We start from the raw sequence: 27,241 nt of genomic DNA on the forward strand, positions 1-27,241 counted from the left end.
TGGGTGGCTCAGTCAGGTAAGTATCTGACTTCAGCTCAAGTCAAGATCTCAGGTCCTGGGATGGAGCCCTGCCCCTGGCTCTGCGTTCAGTGGGAAGACTGCTTCTCTCTCTCTGTCTCCCTCTGCCCCTTCCCTTTCTCATGTTCGAGCTCTCCCTCACGCTCTCAAATAAATATTCTCTTTCAAAAAACTGTTCTATCAGATGTATATATTACTCATTTAAAAAATAAATTTATATTGTAAATTTATATTTTGTTTTTATATTTAAAAACAAAAAATAGATAACTCTACTAGAAAAGTTGATATATTTTAAATACTTTACCTTTCTGATTTTTCCAGTTGTAAAGTTCCAGACTTCAATGAATCCATCAACAGACCCAGTGACCAAATACTGACCATCTGGAGAAAATCGAGCACACTCCACATGTGATTTCTGACCAAACTGTTTCAAATGAAACAATGAAACAGATGCATTTTTATCTACTGACCTTAAATCAATTTCCATTTTAACCTTTTGAGAAATCCTGCCCTAGCAAAGGTCACAGCAAGCCTTTATTACAGAATATTGAGAAGTATTTCTGTATCTAGAAACAGAGACAATGGATATATTTTCTCTGACCAGTTTTAGGTCTGGGCTCTCAGTTGAAACTAGGTTTTTTAATGTGAAGTTGGTATTCCCAAAGTAATGTGAAAGAACTACTTTAGCACAGGACTTGGAACAAATAATCCTATAAAATAATAAGTTTTTACTTGAGGCAGCCACTATTAGTATGACTTTCACACTCAATATGTTTTACATCTAGAGGAAAAAAATTCATTTTTTCAAAATAAATGTATGTTTTCCTATACTATTTTGTAAACAAATTTTCCATTCTGTTTCTTTTCATGACCTTTATTTAATCAAGTGATAATGTGTGGCTGACTAACTCTGGAACTAATTCAAGGCGACAGAATATTTGCCTAGGAGAGGTATCCTGAGCATTTACCAGCAGTGATGTTCCCAATAACAGATGAAAACCACAGAACGTTAGACAAATGAGAACGGAGAAAAGCTGTACTATGAATTTCACTTTAAATGCCAGAAAAGGAAGTGTTTATAAAACAAAATCTTGGGGCGCCTGGGTGGCTCAGTCAGTCAAGTGTCTGCTTTCAGCTCAGGTCATGATCTCTGTGGTCCTGGGGTTGAGCCCTGAATCAGGCTCCCTGCTTGGGGGGGTGAAGGGGGGGGTCCACTGCTCCCTCTCTGTTCCTACTTCCTCCATCTTCTGCTCTCTTGCACTCTCCCTCTCTCAAATAAATAAATAAAAATCTTAAAAGAAAAAAAAGAAAAAAATCTTAGCCTGGCAGCCTAATTATAATGCATTTCTATTTGTCTCAAGGCTTCAGTTAGGTAAACAATAGTGCCACTCAGAAATATCTTTACATGTGAATCAAAACATATAATCCAGAAAAGATAAATTCAAAGCTCTAAGCCAAAGTCCAAGATTTGAAGAATATGAAATATTTCAAAATCCATATATTCAGTAAGAGCACAAACCCAGAGAGAAACTAATATAAAGAAGATGCTGAAGTAGCAAATATGTTTGTAATTCTGGGAACTAAAGCAATTACTTGATTGTGCTTTTTCCTAAAAAAGTCTCAGATTAAAACAATTTAAAAAGAAATAAACGAACAAACAAGAACCAGCCATGAAATGATAAAATTATTTTTCTCAAACACCACACAAGCCTGGTACTTTGCTGGACATGTAGCAGGCAAAAAACACCTATGTTGAACAGGACAAATACACAGAAAGTTCATACTTAGCTCCAGGCTTAACCAAAGAGCTAACCATTCTTCTAAAGGAGGGCCTTCTGGGAGAAGTACAAGGACACATGATGGGCCAGCTGCCAAATTTATGTTCACTTGGATAAGCATCTGAAGTGTGCCACTGCCAGACCCCAAGAGGACCCCAGCGGCAACCCTGAATGTTGTCAGAGCTGGAGAATGAGTTCTCCCATCCTGGCACATGGCGTGGTTGAGCAAGCACATAGAGTCCTTGACAAATGATTACCAAATGGCTGAGCATCTAAGGATCCTACCTTAATATGCCTGCTCAGTTGTGTAGGAAACTTTTCTTCTTCCACATCTTTGACAGCTGCTTTGCCTCGGAACAAATCTATGGTCATGCCAGGAGGAAGCAACCCCTGGTGCTGCTGCCACTTCAGTGCCTATGAGAAAAGAAATGTCCAGTGATCTACTTGGTGCTTTTAAGATCTGGACCTAACTGCTCAAAGCCAAGCCCAAAAGGATCAGGTTAACATCCAAACATCTTTGACCATCCAAAAACAACATACTCTGTGCGACTCTCTGTATCTCAGGAACACAGGCTGATCTGATCTCAGGGTGGAAGGGAACTCTGAGAGCCAACAGGTCCATGTTTCCATATCTATTTTTTTTATAGGTTTGACTTTTATTATAAACAAAATGTGGAAAACAAAAATCTCCCATAGTTCCAACAGCCAAATACAGCCACTGTTAGTTACCATTTTATGTATACCTTCTAGCATGTTTATTAATTAACATACCTATAACTATCCTCTATATAAAATTTTATATTCTATTTTCACCTATCATCAAATCATGCAATAACATAACTATCATTTCACTGACTGTAAAATATACCCTACCTGGTAAATATTTAACAGTTTAATTAATATATTAATGGACAGTCACACTGTGACCAATTTTCCACATGGCTAAATTATGCCACAACAAATACTTCTGAACATAAGGCTTTTTCTATTTAGAGGGTAATACTCACTTAGAATAGATCCCTAGAAGAAGGATTATTGAATCCAAAAAAGAATTAAGAATGGTTAAGGTTCTTGATATATATTGCCAAACGGTTTTCTCAAAAGGTTTCAAATTCAACACTCTTTATGACTACATTTGGGGAATGGAAAAATCATGGATTTTGGAGACTGATGGTCCTAGGCTAGATCATTTGCCAAATCTTAGTCCGATTCCCAATTTATTTCCTCTTCTGTTTACTCTTTATTTATGTTCTCTGCGCACTTATCTATCTATTGTATTCACTTATCTATCTATTGTATTTTTCTTATTTTTCCTATCAATCTGTGAGCTTTTAATGTGATCAGGTATTTGTTATTTATGATTGCCAAAAAGAATGCTTTTCCAATCTGCCTATTTTTGATTATAGCTTAATAGGTTTCTTTAGTTAAACTTTTAAGTGATTAAATTTGTTGATCTTTCCTTTGGTGCTTACTCCCTAATTACAGGAAGTCCTTCCTTATCAAAAGGTTTGATACATTATTTCTGGTTTGTCTACTTTCTGACGTAACTTTCAATCCATCTGAAATTATGCTGTATAAAATGAGGTGAATCTGATCTGAGCTTTTCCCCTCATTCTAAAGTAAGTGCCCCAGATTTACTGCAAAGAGGCTATTTATATCTCTATTAATCATTTGTACCCTGTGCTATTTATAAAAATCTATTACTCTAGTTTTCAGTTAACAATGCTAGTAATACTACTAGTACTATTTAAAACACACACACACACACACACACACCATCAGCAGCTATCATTTACTTAGGATTTACAAGGTGCCAGGCCAAAAAAAAAAAAAAATTTTTTTAACTGAAAAAAAAAAGCGCCAGACAATTCAGGAAATGCTTTAAATGTGTTTTCTCATTCAATCCCAACTATATCACTATGAGTAAATGGGATCAGAAAAGTTAGGGAAGCACATGGCTGACTGAGTCAGTGGAGCATGTGACTTTTGATTTCAAGGTCAGGAGTCTGAGCCCCACACTGGGTGTGGAAATAACTTAAAAAAAAAAAAAAAAAGTTCAGGGCACTTGGGTGGCTGAGTGGTTGAGCATCTACCTTTGGCTCAGGTCATGATCCCAGGGTCCTGAGATAAGTCCCACAACAGGCTCCCCATGGGAAGCCTGCTTCTCCCTCTATGTCTCTGCCTCTCTGTGTCTCTCATGAATAAATAAATAAAATCTTTAAAAAAATAAAAAATTAAGAAGTCCAGCAAAGTTAGGTAATGTGCCAAAGACCACATCAGTTGGTAAGTGAGAGATCTTGGCTTCTAAAAACAGTAAACATTTCTTCCAATTTGCCGTGACAGTGTCCTGGCAAAATGATCAACAATACCCTCAAGCCATCCCAGATGGAATAATATATTCTATGGTGATCATAATTCTAACTAATTCTAGAGCTTATGTTACTAACCACTAATCTATACTGCTTCTCCCAGGAAAGATGAGGGCGGCATGCCACAGGTGTTGGTACAAGCAGCTCTACAGGTATTCCCAACTCTAAAGATGTCTGATTTATTTAGCCTGTACATAGTTTATATACAGGAAACAGTACCAGGAGTGCAGGGTAATTTCAGTTCCACAGACTTTAATTACCTGCCCCAGCAATGCCATGAGACGAGATGGAGGCACCACACTGACTTCCCCAGCTAAGGCCTGGGCAATAGCTGCTCTTCTCTTCTCTTTGCTACTTCCATCTGGGTATGCCTGAAAAAGAAGGAATAGCATCATTTCTAAGAAACAGCTACAGGGTATGAGTGTGCCTATTTAAATACAACAATAATCATCAAGCAGAAACATTTTTTAAAAACATAAAAAGAAATACCTGGCTAAAAAAGGGATTAGTCATATTAATCCATTAAAACAACTTCCCAACTCTCCCCACTTGCATTTCAAAGAGCTGGGAAAGAACTGAGGTCAGCCAATCCATACTGTTATTTCTGAAAGGGTCCAAGTAAACCACATCAAAGCCAGAGTTGTTTCTCTAGTTTTTTGAAAAATCTGCAGAAATAATGATTCTTTTAGTAATTCTTTGGTAATTTATTTGGGCCCAATGACTCCCAGCCCAGAAGTTCTTCACCACCTCTAACTTGAATCCTGTCATGGTAATCTAAATTTCTTTCCTTTAGCCTCACGGTTTCTGTGAGTTTACCTTAACTTTCCATCATTACCTAGGACCTATTAAATTATTTTCCCTCCTATTTAGACTAATAAAGGGCTGGGTGAGAAATAATGAAACTATACATATAATAAGATTTGGAAAGAAGAAAAGATTATTAAGTCACCACACTCTACCAGTAAGCTGAGACAAAAGCAGGAGCTTTATAAGAACTAAGAAAGTTGGGAGAAAACTGCACTTGCAGGGCCAAGGGACACAAATGCACACTAAATATATGAGTAGTCAGGATATATGAGCACTTCAGGGTCAAATAAGTACTTGGGCTAAAATGGAAATTACATCAGAGTAAATTTTTTTGTTTCTTTAGTAATCAACATACAACCCTCTAAAATGTGGTGTGCAAGGAAAGGAAGACCTTCAAAAACTCAAGAATACTGAACAAGATTATTCTCTTTAGCATATATAAATTTCTTTTTTTTTTAAGTTTTTTTATTATTATTGTTTTTTTTTTTAATTCATGAGAGACACAGAGAGATAGAGAGCCAGAGACATGGGGGGAGAAGCAGGCTCCATGCAGGGAACCCAACGTGGGACTCCATCCTGGAACTCCAGGATCCAGGACCACGCCCTGAGCTGAAGGCAAACCTCAACCCTTGAGCCACCCAGGCATCCCTGCATATGTAAATTTCAATCAACATACATAAACAGTAAAGTAACATTCTCAAAAATTAAAGCAAAGTCACAAACAGTATCCAATAAAATGGTAAAAAGCAGATTACATTATTGCATGTTTTTAAAGTTAACAAGTTTCTTGTCATACCTCACGAGGATCAAAATAAGACCTGGCCAAGAGGTTCTCCAAATGAATATACCGTTCTGGCTGTGTTTGTTTTAACATGATCATGGGGTCAGTCTGTCTCAGGAGTGACCTGGCGGCCCCCAATTCACGCAACTCTATCAATTCTAGAACAACCTGGATAATTGAAAGAAAATGTCTGTTTCAATGCATTCTCTTAGTACTCTTTCAGTACAATTTCTGATTCAGAAATGGCCTCCAAACATGATTTCCAATATTAGGAAATGCTCCTTCCTCTTTTCCCTAGCATTTTCAGGTGGACAAATAAAGCAATTATAAATGGTAACTTCAATTTTTTTTTTTAAGATCTTATTTGAAAGAGAAAGAGAGCAAGAGGCGGGGAAGGGAGAGGAAGAGGGAGAAGCAGACTCCCTGCTGAGCAGCAGAACCTGATGCAGAATTTGATCTCATGACACTGAGATTATGACCTGAGCTAAAGTCAGACACTTAACCGACTGAGCCACCCCAGTGCCCTGGTAAATTCAATCTTTCAACTTCTGTTCTTCATTTTTATCTACCCATCTCCTCTCACCTCAGGCTCCCTGTTTAGAATACAAAACCCAAGAAAATTAAAGATGAGAATATTTCCATGGGCTCCAGAGAAACCTTTCTCCAGTTAACAAAATTTTCTTTTTTTTTTTTTAATTTTTTTAATTTATTTATGATAGGCACACAGTGAGTGAGAGAGAGAGAGAGAGAGAGAGAGAGGGAGGGAGGCAGAGACACAGGCAGAGGGAGAAGCAGGCTCCATGCACCGGGAGCCCGACGTGGGATTCGATCCCGGGTCTCCAGGATCGCGCCCTGGGCCAAAGGCAGGCGCCAAACCGCTGCGCCACCCAGGGATTCCCCCCAAAATTTTCTTTGGGGAATTACTGAACTCATGTGGATTGTAAATAAACAGACCAACTATCCTATTTTTATTTCAAACAACACTATATTCCTATTTCTAGCAAGCCCATTCTGTTATCATACAAGTGTATAATAACTAATTTGTATGATTTCTGTCCTGGTTTCCTGGCAAGGAGCTTCTAAAAACCTTGGAATTTCCCTAATGATAGGAATATATTCATTATTAATGAGCCTTGCATCACATCTGAGTTTGTGCTATGAAGACAGCTCATGGAAAAGGCTGGTTGCCAGAAAGACCAATCCTATTAGAAGGTTGAGGTTTTGAGCCACCCTAACCTCCAAGGAGTGGTAGAGCGGGAGACTGAAAGAAACCCCAATAAAAACCCCAATGGAGCTTCCTGGTTGGTAAACACATTAATAAGCCAGGTGAGAGAGATGCTCTGATTCCATAGGGAATCAGAGCATTAGAAGCTCTGGACTCAGGACCCTCCTAAACTTCACCTTTATATGTCCCTTCATTTGACTAGTCCTGATTTGTATTCTTGATAATAACACTGTAATCACAAATATAGCACTTTGCTGAATTCTGTGTTTCATTCCAGTGAATTATACATTCTGAAAGGGTCATGGGCAACCTCAGATATGCAGCCACTTGGTCAGAAGTATGTGTGGCCTGAGACCTGCAAAAAGGGCAGCCTGCATCTGAAGTAAAGGCTACCTTGTGGAGGACTGAGCCTTTAGCTTGCAAGGTCCACACTAACTCTGGGTGGTTAGTGCTGGAACTGAATTGTAATACACTAACTGGTTTCAGAACAATTTGTTTTGTTTTTGTTTAGAGATTTTATTTATTTATTCATGAGAGAGACAGAGAGAGAGGCAGAGACATAGACAGAGGGAGAAGCAGGCTGCCTACTGGGAGCCTGATGTGGGATTCCATCCCAGGAGCCCAGGATCAGATCCTGAGCCAAAGGCAGACGCTCGACCACTGAGCCACCTAGGCGTCCCAGAACAGTTTGTTTAATGATCACTTAAAAAATAATTTTAACTTGGGAAAATCTTGGCTTTTCAAAAAAAAAAAAAAGAGGAAAAAAAGATAAAAGTAGCACTCAAGCCTTGACAGTATAAGTTTTCAGGGCTATTACAATCCCCCAGAGCATTCAAGGAATGTTCACTGATGCTTCCCAGTGAGGTGGCCCACAATAAACCAATAAACCAGCATCACCTCCACTCTTACCTGTTCATAGAGATCGATGAGGGTTTTATCTGGCAATTTCAGAGACTGTATAGCCTGTAAAACAGTATCCCAATGGCCACTATTAATGTCAGCTACAAAACTCTCAATGCTGTCCACGGTATTCAGAGACACAGTAGTCTCTTCCTGTAAGGTGGCTAATGCCCGATGTAAACTGTTCTCCTTCAGATACTGCATGATGAGACGGATCACACTGAAAAAAGAAAGCAAGTCATCTAGCTCAGGAACCCTCACTCACCAAAAAGTCCACAAAATAAAGCCGCCCACCACAGCTTATTCTTATTCATATTTTATTCGGCCATCCTCCTTTCACTATTTGCTTTCCATTTCTTTATCACGTTAAGTAAACTTTCCAGAAATCACAGAATCTCAAGTTACAAGAGACTTTTGAGGATCATCCAGTCCTACTTCCATCTCAAAATTCAAGAACTGGAGTTCAAAAAGGGGATATAATTTGCCCAGTGTGTTACAGTCATCTAGAAAGGGAGCTGGTATCAAGGTGACTCTCCTACTTCCAAGTCCCAAGATCTTTTTATTATGCCAAGTTTCTTTTTCAATTTGTATGATTATATTGCTGAACACTTTTTAAAAGATTGGTTTATTTTAGATGGAGAGCAAGCATGAATGTGTGGGAAGGGGCAGAGGGAGAGGGAAGGGAGAATTGATGCAGGGCTCGACCCTGAGATCATGACTTGAGCTTAACCGACTTGAGCCATTCAGGTACTCCCATTGTTGTTCACTTGTGTGAAATATTTAAACCTACTACAGTTATTGACACAATATACTTGAAATGCTTATAGGATGATTTGGTCTATTTTTTTTAAATGACAATCAAAAAATATGAATTGAGATTTTCTTAATAGGGATTTGTTGAATAAGTAGAACTATACCATGTATAAAACCAAAACAAAGCAACACCGGCCCACTGCCTTTATTACCAGATTTTCAGGACAAGTGAAATAAAAACATTGTGGATTCACTTTCCCAAGGAAGAGAGAAGCCAGATGATTTCCAAATATGGAGAAAAGAAGCAACTACTTTCAACATGTAACAGAAAACTTTTAAGTGATTTATAGTTAAATATAGTTATTTATAGTTAAAACTTCTTGATCTTGGGCTTAATAAGGAATCTAGTGAAAAATCTGTTCATATAGACTATAAAACTTCACTGTACAATGCTATAATACACTGTTTTCCTTCTTTAAAAGTACGTATGGGATCCCTGGGTGGCGCAGCGGTTTGGCGCCTGCCTTTGGCCCAGGGCGCGATCCTGGAGACCCGGGATCGAATCCCACGTCGGGCTCCCGGTGCATGGAGCCTGCTTCTCCCTCTGCCTGTGTCTCTGCCTCTCTCTCTCTCTCTGTGACTATCATAAATAAATAAAAATTGAAAAAAAATATTAAAAAAAAAAAAAAAAGTACGTATGTGGCTCACACTGTATTTCTTTTTTTTCTTTTTGGGGGGAGGGGCAGAGGAGAGGGAAATAGAGAAAATCTTAAGTAGGCTCACACTCAGTGCAGAGCCTAACGTGGGGCTTGATCTCACAACCCTGAGATCATGACCTGAGCCGAAATCAACAGTTAAACGCTTAACCCATTGAGCCACCCAGGTGCCCCTCATACTGTATTGCTATGAACAGCAGGAGTATAGAGGGTCAGGCTGCCCTGGTTGGAAGGGCAGATTGGAATTTAGTCAATTCCCTCTATCAGGAAAAAAAAAAAAAAAAAAATTCCCTCTATCAGGGAGAAATAATAAACATAAAACAATAAACAAAGTTTATTATTTATTATGCATTTACTATATTGGGTACTGTCTTAAGTATTTAGGCATATTGATTCATTTATTCCTGAAAACAATGCTATGAGCTAGGTATTACTATAATGTCCATCTTACAGATGAAGATTTGACCAAGTAACAGAGATAAATGGAGAATTGAAGGCTCGAACTGACAACATGGCTCTTGAGCACATCCCAGACAGGAAAGCAAACACTCTCTTCTTAAAAACTCCTGCAGAAGGAAACTTTACTGCTACTTGCATGCAGTCTTTTCTCTCATGGTCCCTTTAAAAGATACTCAGCCTTAGATCCCTGCTATTCTAGTAATTACTGTCTTTCTTAGCATACTTCTATTTGCACTCTCCAAAAAGACACTGTCCCTGTAAAGGTCTCACATTTGACACACCTCAAATCAAATTTACTTTCTTCAAACACAATATACAGTTGACTCTTGAACAACGTAGGTTAGGGGCACTGACCTCCCCCTACAGTCAAAAATCTGCGTTTAACTTTTGATTCCCCTAAAGCTTAAATGTTAAAAGCCTGCTGTTGACTAGAAGCCTTACTGATAACATAAACAGTCAATTAACATATATTCTGTATGTTATGTGTACTATATATTGCATCCTAACAATAAAGTAAGCTAGAAGAAAGAAAATCATAAGGAAGAGAACATACACTTACAGTACACTATAAAAAAAATCCTCAGATAGGGAGACCAAACCCATGATCCTTAGGGGTCAACTGTAATACATAAAGACCTAAAAGCTTTGGAGATTGGCTGGGATTTGAATCAGAGTTGCACTTACTGTGACCTTGGGCAAGTCCATTAACATCTCTGTGCCTGTTTCCACATCTGTTAAGAAAAATACCTACTCTGTAGGGTTGAAGAAAAGGATGACTATACTGTTTATGGCATGACTAGCAGAGAAAATACTCCGTAAACAGTAGATACTATTGATAATAAAAACATTGCAGGGGCGCCTGGCTGGTTCAGTCAGTATAGTGTGTAGCTCTTGATCTCAGGGTTGTGGGTTCAAGCACCAAATTGCGTGTAGCAATTGCTTAAAAATAAAATCTTTTGGGGATCCCTGGGTGGCTCAGTAATTTAGCACCTGCCTTCAGCCCAGGGCGTGATCCTGGAGTCCTGGGATGGAGTCCCACATCGGGCTCCAGTCCCACATCAGGCTCCTTGCATGGAGCCTGCTTCTCCCTCTGCCTGTGTCTCCGCCTCTCTCTGTGTGTGTCTCTCATGAATAAATAAATAAAATCTTTTAAAAAATTAAAAATAAAAAAATAAAATCTTTTTCTTTAAAGATTTTATTTATTCATGAGACACACACACACAGAGAGGCGGAGACACAGGCAGAGGGAGAAGTAGGCTCCCTATGGGGAGCCTGATGAGGGACTCAATCCCAGGACACTGGGATGACAACCTGAGCTGAAGGCAGACACTTAACCACTGAATCACCCAGGTGCCCCTTAAAAATAAAGTCTTAAACAAACAACCCATGCAACAGCCCAAGGATGGGAGACTGGTTGGTGTCTGCTATTAGACCCCAAAGCATGGAATCCTTTCCAACTCCTGCCCTGACTCTGTCTTAGTTGACAGCACTATTACTCCTTTGCTTTATTTTTCTCAACACTTACTACCAACTGTTAAGTCTCATCTTCTACTTACTGTTTTTGTCTGTTGTCAGCCCTCTCCAATCCACATTGGCCTATAAAAGCAAGGATTTCTGTTTTGTTCATTACATCCTCCGGGTCATAGTAGACTTCAATATTTGTTGGATGAATAAACCTCTCTTTCCCTTGTGGCAGGTCTCCAGGACAAGTCCTCTCCCTTTTTTACATTCAGGACATAAATGTTATGTCTCCTGGTTCAATTATTAAATGTTGGCAAGGGCAAGGTAGAGGGTGGAGTACTGAAAGGGTTCACTAAGGACCTTCTTCAGTCACTCATTAGTCGGCCTCCCCTCCAAGTCGATCACTCTTCTGGCCCAATCTTTAAATTGTTTCTCCTTTGTAGCTACAGAGAACTCACTGCCCAATCAAAATTCAGCGCCAGATAGAGCGTGATAAAACAGCTAATTGTTCATTCATTCCAAAGGCAGTAACTGAGCCTCTACGGAGTGCTAAGCACTGGGACCATAAACAAAAGGAGCTCCTGGGCGCCTACACCGGCCAGTAGGGTGGGCAGAGAGGCAGTGACAATACTGGGTAAGTGCTGGGCAAAGGAAAGCAAAGGGGCTAAGCACCGAGGAAACGAGCCACACTGTTTAAGTGAGAGCTGGGAGAGAAGGCAGCTTAGAACCCAAGCTCTCCTGCGCAGGTAATTAATTAGGCTGGAGTCCAGAATGGATGGGCAACTTGACCCGTCACAGAACACGCCAGGAGTCGGCGATGGCTAGAACTCAACTCTTCAAGCCCTATCCTTCCCTCTAGCCCCGTGCAGTCTCCCATGGGGTTTTGGGCTTCTCGCCCGCTACTTTCTAGAGGACCCGCCTCCGAGGTAGCCAGATCCAAGATGTTTCTTTGAGGGCAAGGGAATGCCCCTCCACTCCCGAGGCTCTCAGACGCCTCCCCCGAGCCTCTTCCACCCCACACCCTTCACCTCCCCGCCCCCCGCGCTGTGCGAACTTCCGCGCCGCAGCACTCACTCCGAGGACTCGATTTCGATGGACATAGCGATATCTTCTCACGGGGGTACCAACCAGTCCACTCCGAGGCCCAGCCGCGCAGCGCACCGACTACACCTCCGGCGGCCGCCTTACGTCACTTCCGCTCGACGTCCGACGTGCGCTCCGGAGACGGCGTGTACGACCGAGGGGCGTGGAGTGCGTGAGGGGCGGAGCCTCGAGCGGCCGTTCGCGATCTGAGTCTGCGCGCCTGCCCCGCCCGCTCCGGGGACAGCCTTCTTCCCGGTCCTCCGCGTGGCTAAACTGCTTAGGAGCGCTGGTTTGGAAATGTTGCCTTCATTTAATTCAATTAATTGCTAGGTTTAAAGATAGGGTTGGATTTACCATACCTGACTGCGAGATTAATACATTCGAAACCACTGGAACCCTAGCCGACATTTGCAGGAAGAGTCAATTGAGAAGAAATAGAAAGATTTAAGAGAATAATAAGACTCTGCAGCCGAGACAGTTTAATCGGTCTAATTACGAAAAGTTTGAGACGTAGATGGGATTTGCAGACCCACTTCCCGGAAAAGAGCTAAAGTAGCTTCTAGCATTTCCAGCTAAGTATTTAGTTGAGAAGAGTTTCACTGCAAAGGTAAGGTTATTAGAAAAACAAACCAAATGGAAATGTTCAAAGGGAGGTTTGAGACTGCTTTTTATAGACTTCTTCATACATTACGAAGTTAATAGGGACAAATGAAAGGTAGGGATGTCAATGAATTTCGTAAAGGCTAGTTTTTAAAGTATTGCCATTATGTACGAATTCTTAAAATATTTGCAGCAAAATGGTAAGAAATCTATGTTGCGAAAATTACATATTGAAATGATTTATTTGGAGATTTCCTGGCTTTCACAATCTTATCTGATACTGTCTCCAAAAGGTCCGCACAGTTTCTCTCTCGCCTCTTTTTTTGTTTTAATTTATTCATCTATTCATGATAGAAAGAGAGAGGCAGAGACACAAGCGGGCCCCACGCCAGGGGCCCGACACAGGACTCGATCCCGGGTCTCCAGGATCGCACCCTGGGCCAAAGGCAGGCGCCAAACCGCTGCGCCACCCAGGGATCCCCAACTCTCTTGCCTCTTAAATATCACTTCTCTTTTTCAAATCTTTCTCTTTGCCATCAACTCTTCAAGGACATGGCCTCCAAGATCACAAAAGTCTTAGAATGCTAATGTTTGCTCCAGCCCGGGGTGAGATAGCTAGATAGGTGTGTGATTTCTGAGATTCTTTCGATATCCCATCCCATGACACAACTTAGGAGATTATTACAATGTCTTCCTTGAAGAGTCTGCCCATTTTCAACAATAGCATACTCATTTTCTTCACCTACTACTTATCATGTTATTTTTGCTTCAATTAAGGCTACTTCCCTCTCTCACTTGTACAAATAAGTCTTCTCTATAATTATTTTAACCACACATTTTATTCTAGTGTCCACTACACCTCTGCTCTCATTTTATTTTTTTTTAATTTTTTTTTATTTATTTATGATAGTCACACAGAGAGAGAGAGAGAGAGGCAGAGACACAGGCAGAGGGAGAAGCAGGCTCCATGCAGGGAGCCCGACGTGGGATTCGATCCCCGGTCTCCAGGATCACGCCCTGGGCCAAAGACCGGCGCTAAACCGCTGCGCCACCCAGGGATCCCTCTGCTCTCATTTTAAATGGAATGGCTTCTCTTCTTGTGACTCCTATTGAATCTTTAGGCCCAAGGATTTAAATATTGAAATACATAATTAACATATTTTACAACAATGTTTTTGTATATATTAGGCATTATATTTATTTTTTTCATTACTTCTATGAATAGATTATATTGTATAAGCATTTCAGGATAACAAAGGGAATTACCAAATATTTGAAGGGCCTTGAGCCTAATAGTACTTGAGAACATATAGGGAAAATCTCCATCACAAAAAATTCCAACATAGGGGCACCTGGGTGGCTCAGTTGGTTAAGTGTCTGCCTTCGGCTGGTTTCATGAACCTAGAGTCCTGGGAGTAAGCCCCATGTAGGGCTCCCTGCTCAGTGGGGAGCCTCCTTCTCCCTTTCCTTCTGCCATTCCCCATGCTTGTGCTCTGTCTCTCTCTGTCAAATAAATAAATAAATAAATAAAATCTTTTTTAAAAATTCCAACATACTATTTCCAATCTCTTATTTTTCTTACTCTCTTTAACATAAGAAAGATATTTTAGAAAATACTAAAAAGAAAAAAGAAAATAATACTTATTGTGAAAAAGACATTTATGTAAAGTGAGGCAATTTCTTTGGTTTCATTTTAGTTTCTTTTTATTCAGTCAGTTACAGGTACACTAAATTGGTTGGGCTTTTTCTCTAAAAAAAAAAAAAAACATGTATTATATTATCCTATTTTATGAAAGCACAGGTCTACAATTCCTTACCTAAAATTCTGAAATCTAAAAAGCTGTGAAAATTAAAGGTATTTTGTAAGTTGGCAGCACAGTCTGTCCTGAATTTAAGTAAGGCTACTTGCAGTTTTTAAAACATCTCTTAGTGTGAATATTCATATGCAGAAATGTTAACATTTAATTATGGAGTACTGCCTAGATCCTGCTGGGAGATATTATAAGCATATAAACTATACTATATTTCTAAAACATAAAAAATTCTAAAATCTAAAACATATCTAAGCTATTTTCAGAAAAAGTGTTGTGAGCCTGTTCAACCTATGTATCTATCTAATCTCTAATTGTATATATGTCAAGGCTCTTTGAAGTGATATTCACCTAACATCATCTAGGTGACAGGATTTGAACTAATATTTTATTCTCTTCTTTTTTGTATCATTAAAATGATTTTTCATAAGCATGTACAAAATTTTTTTGAATTTCAAGAAATTATAGTACTTAAAAGGCACAAATATCAGTTATCTCCAAAATTATATGGAAAAATTCAATCTATGATACTTCTAATTTCAGAGAAATAAAAATTGCTTCTAAACTAAAAGAGACAATGAGATGTGGGAAGGCACACATAAACTATTCTATCTTTTATCTGCACCACTTACTGCTTTAAAAAAAAAAAAATTCCATATTGTCAAATGGTCTTTTTTAAGTCAGAACTTATTTGTGGCCACGTCTGTGGTTTATATACCCATGACAAACAGACACCATTCCTGAGAAGTGAAATTTTATCACAGTTAGCAGCCTCATCCTTTACTTCTTAGATGTGTTGGATTTTTAATCTCTGATTAACAGCCAGTATCGCTGGCATCACACATTCTCCTCATTCATGTTTCCTCTGTAATAACAGATTTAAATATAACATTTTTGTTACCATGTCCTAAACTGCAATCCTTATCTAGTTCGGAAGGTTTTTTCCCACTAAACTAGCTGCTTATATAAGTCTTCTGTATCCCAACTATATAACCAATCAATTTCCATATCCTTTTCGTTCCCAAAGCATAAGCTTTTGTCATCTTGCTGATCCCTTATTAGCAAGACGATAAACTTTAGTGGTTACTAAAAGACCAATTTCTATCAAATTTTGTTCTTCACACTAGACAAATGAGGTGTCTTACATCTCTTTATCTGCATATGGACAAAGAAACCCAACAATACAACTTCTAACCTCTAAACCAGGCAGTAGTATTCATCAGGAAGCTTCCCACCCTCCACTCAGGGACTAGGTTACAGCCTCCTAAACCTGATTTCTTGTGAACAAATGGCCTACAGTGACCCCAAGGGAAATCTAATCTACTGATCATGTCCCCTTTCCAGAAAGCAGGCCTTTCCCAGAAGTCCATGCTTATACAGTCTATCTCCTTAATCCAGCAGAGGGCAGGCTGACCACAAAAAAGCTTCTGGATCTCCAGATTATCAAACTCATTATTAAGGAGGCGAGGTATAGGAGAGATCTTCAGACCATTGAGCAAGCGAAGTAGAAGGCAGAGTCAATATTTGCCAAAATGGGGCAAAATTTGGCCCTTCCTAATAAACTAGATCAGTTTCATCTAACATGATATTAAGGCAAAGTCTAGAGAAAAATTATCACACAATTCTACCTGTTTGAAGCAGCTCATGACTTACTAGATCTTCTAACTCAACCTTCTCTTTAATTCCCACCTCCTTCTCCAGAGCAGGAATCTCTATCATCCCTGATGAAGAACTTTCTTTTTTTTTTTAATACCCATTTGACTGAAATCCACCTGTTCCAACTTGGAACACAATGTGTTTTTCTGTAACTCCCAAAGAGCAAGGATGTTCCTTTCACAGATTGCACTGTGACCCTGGCCCTAGAGTCAAAAGAGCAGTTTCTCCACATGGATTAATTTTTATGAGGGACAAAAATCTTTTCCAGAGGTCCCTCCGCCTTCAGCTGATACAGTGGCCAAGGTGGCAGTATGTATGTGTCCATTGTCAAGTTGAAGCCATTACTGGCAAGGGGAATGGAATTACCATGTTTGGCCTGAACATGCACATGTGCCCCCTGGGGCTACAAAGAGACTGCTTTCCTGAGCATCCAAATGCAATCACAGATCTTCCAGCAAGGAGGAAGAGATGGGGCTAGTGGGGTAAACAGCAAACCCTCTCTGCGTGGTCCGGTCTGTGAGGCTGGTAAGAGGCACTGAAGAGTTTCATCACACAGACAACAAAGTGGAGAGGAGGAACCAAAGGGCTCCACCCAGATCTCACCGTGAGTGAGAACTCACTTATGCTGACGTCTGTCCTGTCACTTCCTTCTTTGACCAGTGTCCAATTCAGTGGCTGCAGGTGCTGTCCCCAGTGGACCAGCCAAGTCAAGGCTTATAGGACTAGACAGAAACAGAGGGGGGAAGATGCCTTCCCAGGAGGGCAAGGAAATAGGACTGCCTTGGGACACAGAGAATAGTTCTAGCCTGATGACATGATGCTTCCATAGGACTTGAGCTACACATGCCTATCATGGAGGCACCTTCTAAGGAAACAGCCTCACCCACAACACCATCTAAAAGGGCAACCATAGACAACCAGAGGTAGATACCATACCCAAAAGCAGACAAACCATAAGCTGACTGGCATCCTATGATTTGAACTGACTCAAAAAGATTAGTTGAGCCAGTCAGTTTTTCTCTCTGTCTCAGAATTATGACCTTGAGGGGCGCCTGGGTGGCTCACTTGGTTAAGTGGCTGCTGTCAGCTCGTTCATGATCTCAGGGTCCTGGGATCTAGCCCCGAGTCAGGTTCCCTGCTCCATGGGGAACCTGCTTCTCCCTCTCCCTCTGCCTGCCCCTCTCCCTGCGCTCTCTCTCTCTCTCTCTCTCTCTCTCTCTCTCTCAAATAAGTAAAATCTTTAAAAATAAATATATACATAAAATCTTTTTTTAAAAAAAGAATTATGACCTTGAAAATGTAGAGAGACCAGCTGGAAAGTTCTAAGGAAGGGGGAGCCATGAGATGAGTAAGACAGAAGTATAAGGCAGCTTTAGGGACCCCTGGGTGGCGCAGCGGTTTGGCGCCTGCCTTTGGCCCAGGGCACGATCCTGGAGACCCGGGATCGAATCCCACGTCAGGCTCCCGGTGCATGGAGCCTGCTTCTCCCTCTGCCTGTGTCTCTGCCTCTCTCTCTCTCTCTCTGTGACTATCATAAATAAATACAAATTTAAAAAAAATTTAAAAAAAAAAAAATAAGGCAGCTTTAGCTGAGGAAGCAAAAAGGTATCTAGCTGAGGGAAGGAAAGCCAGGGAGTACATACAGTAAGCCTGGAGCAGACAGGTGACGTATGTTGCGTGGGTAGTAATAAAGGGACTCTAGAGTGGCGAACCTTGAACTCTACCTTGCTGATGAGTATGCTGGAGTAACTTCTGAGCCCTAGAGAAGCTCCATTTCCAGACTCCTAAAGGCCTGCACCATTGTGCCTACATTTAGATTTCCAAGCTCTTCCATCTCTTTCTCCTGTTTTTAAAGATTTTACTTATTTGAGAGAGAGAGAAAACACAAGCAGGGGGAAGGAGGAGCAGGCTCCCCACTGAGCAGGGGGCCCGACACAGGGCTCCATCCCGGGCCCAGGATTTGACCTGAGCCAAAAGCAGACACTTAACTGACTGAGCCACCCAGGCGCCCCTCTTCTCTTTTTCTTTTAGCCTTTCTTATATCCTTGAATAACTCCTCCTTTCCTTGAAGTAGCTTGTGGGAAGCTCCTTGCTTCCAAAGAACCTAAGCAATGCACACCATTAGAGTGAGACCCGCAGTGATGAAAGTGGTTAACAGCCAAGGTCACCCAGGTTGGAATCCCAGCTCTGCCACTTACCAGCTGTGTGACTTTAGGCCAGTTACTTCTCTCTGCCTTGTCTCTTGATCTGTAAAATAAGGATAATGATAGTACCTACCTCAAAGGTTATGAAAATTAAATGAGTTAATATATAAAAAATACTTAGAACATTGCTTGGCACATAGTAACACTGAATAAGAGTTTACTCTAATTTTTATGATATATTATGAAGTAAAAGCCCTTCTTTTATTTATGTTTCTTAACACCATAAGAAAATTAATACTGAGGGCACCTGGGTGGCTCAGTCAGTTAAGCATCCACTCTTGATTTTGGCTCAGGTCGTGATCTCAGTGTCATGAGATCAAGTCCTGCATTGGGCTCTGTGCTCAGCAAGGAATGTGCTCGAGAGTCTCTCCTTCTCCCTCTGTCCCTCACCCTATTCATGCCCTCGCTCTCTTTCTCGAAAGTAAAAAAGAAGAAAGAAAAGAAAAGAAAAGAAAAGAAAAGAAAGAAAAGAAAAAAAGAAAGAAAGAAAAGAAAGAAAGAAAGAAAGAAAGAAAGAAAGAAAGAAAAGAAAGAGAGAGAAAGAAAGAAGAAAGAAAGAAAGAAAGAAAGAAAGAAAGAAAGAAAGAAAGAAAGAAAGAAAGAAAGAAAGAAATACTGAAAGTCAAAATGAAGTCTAAAACTGATTAGTTTTGGAAGGAGGGACTCCTCTCCTCTTTGATGCTGCTCTCACTTATGGGTTTGTACCTGTTCCTGTGCCTGTTCATTGTATCTGGTCACGTGAATTTGTGGTTTCCCATAATCCTCCACTTTCTTTTTTTTTTTTTTATTTTTATTTTTTTTAATTTATTTATGATAGTCACAGAGAGAGAAAGAGAGAGAGGCAGAGACATAGGCAGAGGGAGAAGCAGGCTCCATGCACCGGGAGCCTGATGTGGGATTCGATCCCGGGTCTCCAGGATCGCGCCCTGGGCCAAAGGCAGGCGCCAAACCGCTGCGCCACCCAGGGATCCCTAATCCTCCACTTTCTCTTGACCTTTGGAATCCCTGTCTGTGTCACTGCTGGCCAAGTGAGCTTCTGTGACCCAATGCCATAATGGGGGGTGTGGCCAGCACCTCCTTTATTTATACAGAAAAGATTCTTCCCACAAGCCTGGGGGCTTGGATGGGAGGCCAGGGTTGGAGAGCCCATTTCCCCACACTTTGACTTGTTAGCACTTGTGGTTTCCAGAGGCTTCTTTTAGCACTCTTTGATCTAGTATCTGTGCAAATAGAATCAACAGGGCCAGACCAGGACGAGCCCCAGCAGCTTCATGTACTTCCCCACAGGGACTTCCCACTGTTGTCCTTTTTTGTAAATATCACCTCTGATCTCCTTACTCAGACTACTTTCCTTCAACCTCCAGGGACTCCAGGGAATAGAATAAGGACTAAACTTATACACCCAGAATGCTTGGCTTTTCTTTACATCAAAGGGAAGGTTCTAGCTTCATTCCCCATATTATTCCTACTCATAAAGCAGACCAAGATTCCCCATTCTCCAAATGCAGTGGACACCTTTTGGGATATCTTGCCAACCCATAATCCTTTTTTTCTGAGGTGCTCCAATAACCCTCAGAGGTGGACCTGCTGTCGTCACATTTTACCAGGTATCTCTCTCCTCACTACACCTGAGTGGCCCAGTGGTGCACCCTAACCCAAAGTAAGCTGATAGGATTTTCCCTCCCGGGTATTAAGATTTAGGATCTAAATACTCTAGTTCCAACCAACCTGATCCACTGAGGAGCTGCAGGTGCTTACTTTCTCCTGCAAGACGGGTGATAAAGAAAGGCTGCAGAGAAAAAAAAAAGAAAACGAAACCTCTGCATAGAGAAAGAGATGATAGCCACCAATAGTGCTCTCTGGGTTTCTGATGGCTTTTTTTTCCTCACGAAATTCTATGCCATAAGGACTGTTAATATCCTATTTTACAGATGAGGAAAGAAACTGAGGCACAGAGTCATGACATTATCCAGATGGTATGACCTGAGCTCCTGGATATAGCCATTTTTAAAATGAATACCACTTGAGGCATCCCAGTTGTGTGAGCTGATAAAAGATCCCTTTTTGTCTCCTTAAGCTGGTTGGATTGGGAATCTGTCACTTTTGATTAAAAGATACTAACAGGAGCACTTGGGTGGCTGGGTTAGTTAAGCATCCAATTCTTGATCTCGGCTCAGGTCTTGATCTCAGCTCAGGTGTCAGTCTCAGGGTTGTGAGTTCAAGCCCCATGTTGGGCTCCATGCTGAGCGTGAAGCCTACTTAAGAAGTAAGTAAATAAAAGAGTAAAAAGTAAAGTAAAAAGTAAGTAAATAAAAGAGAACTGAGATGGGTTCTTTTGGATGGATCTAGCCTTGGATGTAAGGAAGGACACCAAGATATAGAGAGAGGAGATGAGAGTGGGTGCAGCTGAAGACAAGTTTGGTGGGGGGGAGCAGGCAGGAAATGGGGGAAGTTTACGCCCATTAACCTCAGGGTTTGGGGGTTTTTTGCTTTTTGGGGTTTTTTTTTTGTTGTTGTTGTTTTTAATCCTATGGGGTGGTAGGAGGCAAAGCCTTTGTGCACCGATCAACTGAAGCACTTGCAGTGGGGCAAAGGCTGCAACTGGAGAAAGAAATAGCTGTAAATAGGAGAAGAAAGACCATTTGTATCAGGTAGAGAAATCCCCAACTGTGGTTACAGGTGATAAATTTTATTTAGGTAAACTCACCCACTCAACTGTATATGATTTTTTTCCAGTAAGGCTCAACTGCATTCCCAGGGATTAGCTAGGTGAGATAAAAGTGGGAGGTTAGGATACTGAGGGTCTGAGGAGAGAGCAGTGGAAGCGATGCATCTGGAAGCCAAGGCTGAAGGAGAAGGGGAGCCATGAAAGGCTGGAGTGTAATGATGTAAAAAACATATAGGGTGAAGGTCAAAGCATAAGAGAACTGGAGAAGAAGGTAGATCAGAATCTGAAACACTGGATCTTGAGACTTCTGAGGTAGAGCCCTTCTCACTGATCACAAGATTCAAGAAATGGCCACAAGAAGGAGTAGCTGAAGTGAAGGAGTCGAGAAATGTTCGAGGGGAAGAAGTCATGGAATTTGGGGGCTAAATACATGCAAACATATAGGCTTAGAATACATACCAACAAATATCAGATATACCCAGAAATATGATACAGACATACATGTAGATATAGGTATAAAGTACAGGCAGGCTACACTAATTCACAGGTACAGGGCATGATATAGATCTTCCCCTCTTCTCCCTCTCAGCATACAACACAGATAGGCGCATAGCCCAGAACGCAGGGACACACACATACAGATATGAAATATATATACAGAGACACATATAATCATGTAACAGACACGTAAACTTTGACAGATACATACAGCACACCACTGTGACTTAAGGGAGTGGGTTTTCCCCCCGGGGATTGTTTTTCCTGTTGATTTTGGCCAATGTGGTACCCACGTATCACATCCCCCATTCTTAGAAAAAAGACAGAAACCTGAAGCCTCTCCTAAGTTAGGAACAAAGGCCCTGGCACAGCTCAGCCCTGGCTTGCCAGTCCAGGATGTCTGCTCCTACCTTTGTCTCCCTGGAACTGGAGTTTTGGTTCAAATACTGTCCCCAGAGACTCTGAGCCAAGGGAAACAAAGCCTCCCCAGGCACATAGCTCTGGGACAGTTAGCCCAGGCTAGGCAGACAAGCTGTGACACCCAGAACCCCTGCCTTCCTCAACCCAAGCATCTTTTTCTGAGCCAGGCCAGCTTTACCCCACACAGTGGCCTGTGGAGGGAAGGAACAAGGGTGAAGAGGGGCAAGGCTGGAGAGACAGGTAGGATTTAAGGGTTCAGCCAGGGGAAACTGGGTAGTGAAGAGGTATTACTAAGTGGGAGACTGATATGTTTACATTTGCACCTTAGGGCTCCTAACACCTAGAATAGTACTTGGCACATAATGTATATGAATGACTCTGGTGACTTCCTATAGGAAGGATGGGAACTGGTGACCTTGATGTAGGAACCTCAGTCAGGAGAATCAGATCATGTAAAAGGGAATGAGGGCTTAATCCAGAGCCAAGCATGGTATTGAAATGAGTAAAAGAAGAAATGAAAATGACTAAAGATGTGATAAGTAAAGCTAACTAGAACTGGAATTTGGCTCATGCTTATTAAAATACCACTATGCAGCAGACATAGGAAGCAAACTTGTAATCTAACTATCATATGGGTATGAAATATACCTATCATGAGGATTATATATATATATATACCATCGTAAGTATTCCCAGCAGCATACAAACACGTTCTACTACTCTTAGTCTTAAAATTCTTCTTTTGGGATCCCTGGGTGGCGCAGCGGTTTGGCGCCTGCCTTTCTGGAGACCCGGGATCGAGTCCCACATCAGGCTCCCGGTGCATGGAGCCTGCCTCTCCCTCTGCCTGTGTCTCTGCCTCTCTCCCTTTCTCTCTCTGTGACTATCATAAATAAATAAAAATAAAAAATAAATTTAAAAAATTAAAAAAATAAAAAAATAAAATAAAATTCTTCTTTGAGCAACATCATTCCTCATCATCTCCTACCTCATATTTCTTCTTTCCTTTATAGCCAAATTTCTAAAAAGAGTTGCCTTCAAATGTGGTTTCTACCTCCTCACCCCATTCACTCCTGTTATTCCAATCTGATTTTCATGTCTACCATTCCACAAAGCATGCTCATGTCAATGTCACTGGTGACTTCCATGGTGCCAAATCTAACAAGCACATCTAGGTCTTCATCTTGAGAAAATTAAAGTTCAGAAGGTTAAGGAGAGTTTTACTTCTTGTAATTTGGCCCATCCCTCTACTGAAGACAACTGGAAATATAAGACAAATCTTCCAGAAGGCATAGAAAAGATAATAAATTAGTGTTTGTTTGTTTGTTTGTTTGTTTTTTCCTGAGTGGTATTTGTCAATTCCAGAATGGATGATCAAGAGACAGGTGACTGTTTTGAACAGAGCATGGGGATTGGAGTTTAGGAGTAACCAACGTGAGGAGCTGCAATGAACTTCCCTTGGATTAATATACTGAAAGGCTAAACCTTACAAATAAGGCTGAATTCGAAGTAGGTAGGCCCTCCTCACAGGGATCAGTTTCAGATAATCTCAGTCCTTGAAAGTGGAATAAAGTAATTCTAGACTTTCAAGAGCCTGACAGAAGAAAGTAAAGGTGATCCTTTCTGGAGGAAGACAACTTAAGCCTCAAATTATTGCCATAAACATTTTTTTGCATTGTGTTTTGCAAATACAATGGCCCATGTATAGACAATAGGGCATAAATGAAAATCAGCGAAAACAATAGACAATATCAACATAAATGGAAATTTCAGAGCTAAAGATATAATAAGAAGAAGAAACAAAAAAAAAAAAAAAGAAGAAGAAGAAGAAGAAGAAGAAGAAGAAACAGCGATGCCTGGATGGCTCAGCTGTTGAATCTGCCTTTGGCTCAGGACCTGATCACAGGTCTGGGGATCGAGTCCTGATTCGGGCTCCCTGCAAGGAGCCGACTTCTCCCTCTGCCTGCGTCTCTGCCTCTCACTCTGTGTCCTTCATGAATAAATAAATAGTATCTTAAAAAAATAAGACGAAGAAATCATGGATAGGTTTACCAATTCATTTGACAAGCTAAAGAGAGAATTCATGAACTGAAAAATAAGTCCTAAAAAATAATCAGAAATAAGTGCAGGAAAACAAAGGTTTCGAAAACACAAAAGAGAGGAATAATTCACAAAAAGTGTGATGAAAGCCCTAACAATGAGCAATTCAAATTCCAGAAAAACAGAAGAGACAGACAGTAAAACTTGAAGGGCTAATGGCTGAAAACTTTCCAAAAAGGAAGAAGGTATCAAGCCAGAGATTCAAGAAGTCTTGGAAACCCAAATAGATTAAATAAAAAGAAACCCATGCCTAACCACATCATAGAAAAGCTGATAAAACCAGTGACAAAAAGAAAATCTTAAAAACATCCAGAGGGGGGAAAGAAACCTTAAAAAAGAAAAAAGGCAAAAATTAAACTAATATATATTTTCCCATAAGGATCAATGAAACAAGTAGACAATAGAATTCTACCTTAAAGGCACTGAAAGAAAATAACTTACAAATTCAATTCTGTATCCAGTGAAAATATCCTTCAAGAAGAAAAGTGGGATTCTGATTCAAAAAATCATAAATAAAACCATATAAAAAATCAGAAGAATTTGAACACTGGTATTTGTTAATAAGGAATTGTTATTTTTTAATTATTTGGGATTTTATTTTTTATTTATTTTTTAATTTTTTTTAAGATTTTATTTATTTATTCATGGCAGAGAGAGACAGAGAGAGAGAGAGAGAGAGAGAGAGAAGTAGGCTCCATGCAGGGAACCCAACCTGGGACTCGATCCCCGGTCTCCAGGATCACACCCCAGGCTGAAGGTGGCACTAAACCGCTGAGCCACCGGGGCTGCCCTATTTGGGATTTTATTTATTTATTTATTTATTTTTTCCTATTTGGGATTTTAAAAAGAGTATCTTTTTAATGATAGTAAATATTTACAGATGAAATATTTAGGGATGAAACATGATGTCAGATACTTGCTTTTAAATAATCTGAAACTGGGTGGGGATGGGTATATTGAAACAAATTGAGTAGGTACTAATAATTGTTGAAGTTAATTATGGGTACAGAGGTTCATTATACCAGCCTCTTTGTTTTTGCACTTGTTTGAAATTTTGCATTCTAAAAATGTGATCCAGAAATAATGAAGGTGAAATAGACACTTTGACAAAAAAAAAAAAAAGAGAGAGAGAGAGAGAGAGGAGAAAGAGAAAATTTGTTACCAGTTGAGCCACACTGAAAATGTTGTTCAGGCAAAAGGAAGATTATCCCGGATGTTGAATCTTTGAAAATGCAGAAAATAATGAAAAGCAATGAAAATGGTAAATATGTGGATAAATTCAAATTGATACTATAAAACAACAATAATTATCTCTTGTGAGGTTTCAAATAAAGTGAAATTAAAATGCATGACAACAATAACATAGAAGTCAAGAAGGCATAAAAGGAGCAAAAGTGTTCCAAGGTTCTTGGATTGTTCTGGAAGAAGGCAAATTCCTAGTAGACTTTACTATCAATCAATGATTGATCTGGTAACCCCTGTAAATAACTACTAAAAAGATAGTAAAAGAATGCATAATTTCTAAGCCAATAGAGTGGAAACATAGAAAAGTTAAAAAATACATAATCAATTCAAAAATAGGTCAAGGAAGGAGAGGAAAGAAATATAGTACATATGAGACACACAGAAAACACTTAATGAAGTGATAGATTTAGACTGAAATATATCAATAATTTCTTTGACTATAAATGGAAAAAATTCTCCAGTTAAAATACAAAAATTGTTAGACTGAATTTAAAAAACAACTGTATGCTGTTTATAAGAGATACAGGTTAAAAAAAACATAAGGATATAGAAAAATAGGGATCCCTGGGTGGCGCAGCGGTTTGGCGCCTGCCTTTGGCCCAGGGCGTGATCCTGGAGACCCGGGATCGAATCCCACATCAGGCTCCCGGTGCATGGAGCCTGCTTCTCCCTCTGCCTGTGTCTCTGCCTCTCTCTCTCTCTGTGTGACTGTCATAAATAAAAAAAATTAAAAAAAAAAAAGGATATAGAAAAATATAGAATATGAAGACTAACCAAAAGAAAGCGGATGTAATTATATTACTATCAGAGGAGGTAGATTTTCTCATACCTTTTAAAGTGTACAAGTTAATGATTACTTCCAGTATATTCACAAGATTATGCAACCGTCTCCACTAATGCCTAGATAAAGTTGACTTCAAGGCAAAAGCTGCAAACCTAGAAGACATAATAATTCTAAATATGAAAGTCTCTAACAATATAGCCTCAAACAGGAAAGGCAGGAATCAATAGAACTACAGAATAACCAGAAAAATGCACATAGTGGAAGATTTTTAACAAGTAAAAGATATAGAAGATCTGATTTAAAATTTCATTAAGGCTATAAAAGATTTGAACTATACAGTTAGCAAATTTGACCTGATGGGCATACACAGAATGCTGTCCTTCAAAATTCTGACTACATTGTCTTTTTATGTGCCCAAGAACATTTACAAAAGTTGACCATATGCTGGACCACAAAGCAAGTCTCGACAAATTTCAAAGGATCAATATCATACTGAAGATGCTTTCTGCTTACAATGAAATTGAGCTAGAAAGTCATAAGAAGCAAACAGAAACTTCTCAACAATTTGAAAACTTGAATATTGATTTAAAAATTTGGGAGCTTCCTGGGTGTAATCTGAAACTGGCTTCTATACACAGAGGGCAGGGAGAGATGGAAGAAAGAGGCGTTCCACTCTAGAATGATAAGCAGCAGGTTTAATAAGCAAGAAGACTTATTTATGAGACTTGTCTTAGGCTACTGCACCCACCCAATAAATCTCAAAAGTTTATATAGAGGCCTTAACTGGGTTCAGTCATGTATACTATCCACATTGTCTGAACACCTTATCTCTCAAGGCCATGTTCTCGAGGCAACAGTTCCCACTATGGAAACGGTAAGCTTAGTGTACATTCTAAGGACAGGGG

General features: G+C 40.2%; 3 protein-coding genes across 4 annotated transcripts in view; 2 read left to right on the forward strand and 1 right to left on the reverse strand.

Annotated features, from left to right (window-relative positions):
* The window catches only part of DNAJA1 (DnaJ heat shock protein family (Hsp40) member A1), a 27,728-nt gene extending 26,941 nt beyond the window's left edge, over positions 1 to 787 (forward strand). Inside the window, exon 9 of the mRNA XM_077912247.1 lies at positions 340 to 787. Coding sequence (XP_077768373.1) covers positions 340 to 345 — 6 coding nt within the window. The 3' untranslated portion in view covers positions 346 to 787. The remainder of the gene's footprint in view (positions 1 to 339) is intronic.
* The window catches only part of SMU1 (SMU1 DNA replication regulator and spliceosomal factor), a 21,607-nt gene extending 9,107 nt beyond the window's left edge, over positions 1 to 12,500 (reverse strand). The window contains exons 1-7 of one of the 2 annotated variants that reach the window (XM_077912242.1): positions 12,342 to 12,457; positions 11,363 to 11,402; positions 7,888 to 8,098; positions 5,769 to 5,921; positions 4,426 to 4,536; positions 2,082 to 2,210; positions 323 to 442 (exon numbers count right to left, since the gene is read on the reverse strand). In XM_077912242.1, the coding sequence (XP_077768368.1) occupies positions 323 to 442; positions 2,082 to 2,210; positions 4,426 to 4,536; positions 5,769 to 5,921; positions 7,888 to 8,082 (708 nt within the window). In that variant the 5' untranslated portion in view covers positions 8,083 to 8,098; positions 11,363 to 11,402; positions 12,342 to 12,457. Of the gene's footprint in view, positions 1 to 322; positions 443 to 2,081; positions 2,211 to 4,425; positions 4,537 to 5,768; positions 5,922 to 7,887; positions 8,099 to 11,362; positions 11,403 to 12,341 lie in introns of both variants that reach the window. The other variant, XM_077912241.1, reaches the window with a different exon arrangement.
* Positions 1 to 27,241, forward strand: part of TZMP1 (transition zone microprotein 1) — a 414,174-nt gene that overhangs the window by 377,966 nt on the left and 8,967 nt on the right. The window lies entirely within an intron of this gene.

The sequence above is a fragment of the Canis aureus genome, chromosome 10 (genome assembly GCF_053574225.1).
Source record: "Canis aureus isolate CA01 chromosome 10, VMU_Caureus_v.1.0, whole genome shotgun sequence".
In the NCBI taxonomy this organism is placed as follows: Eukaryota; Metazoa; Chordata; class Mammalia; order Carnivora; family Canidae; genus Canis; species Canis aureus.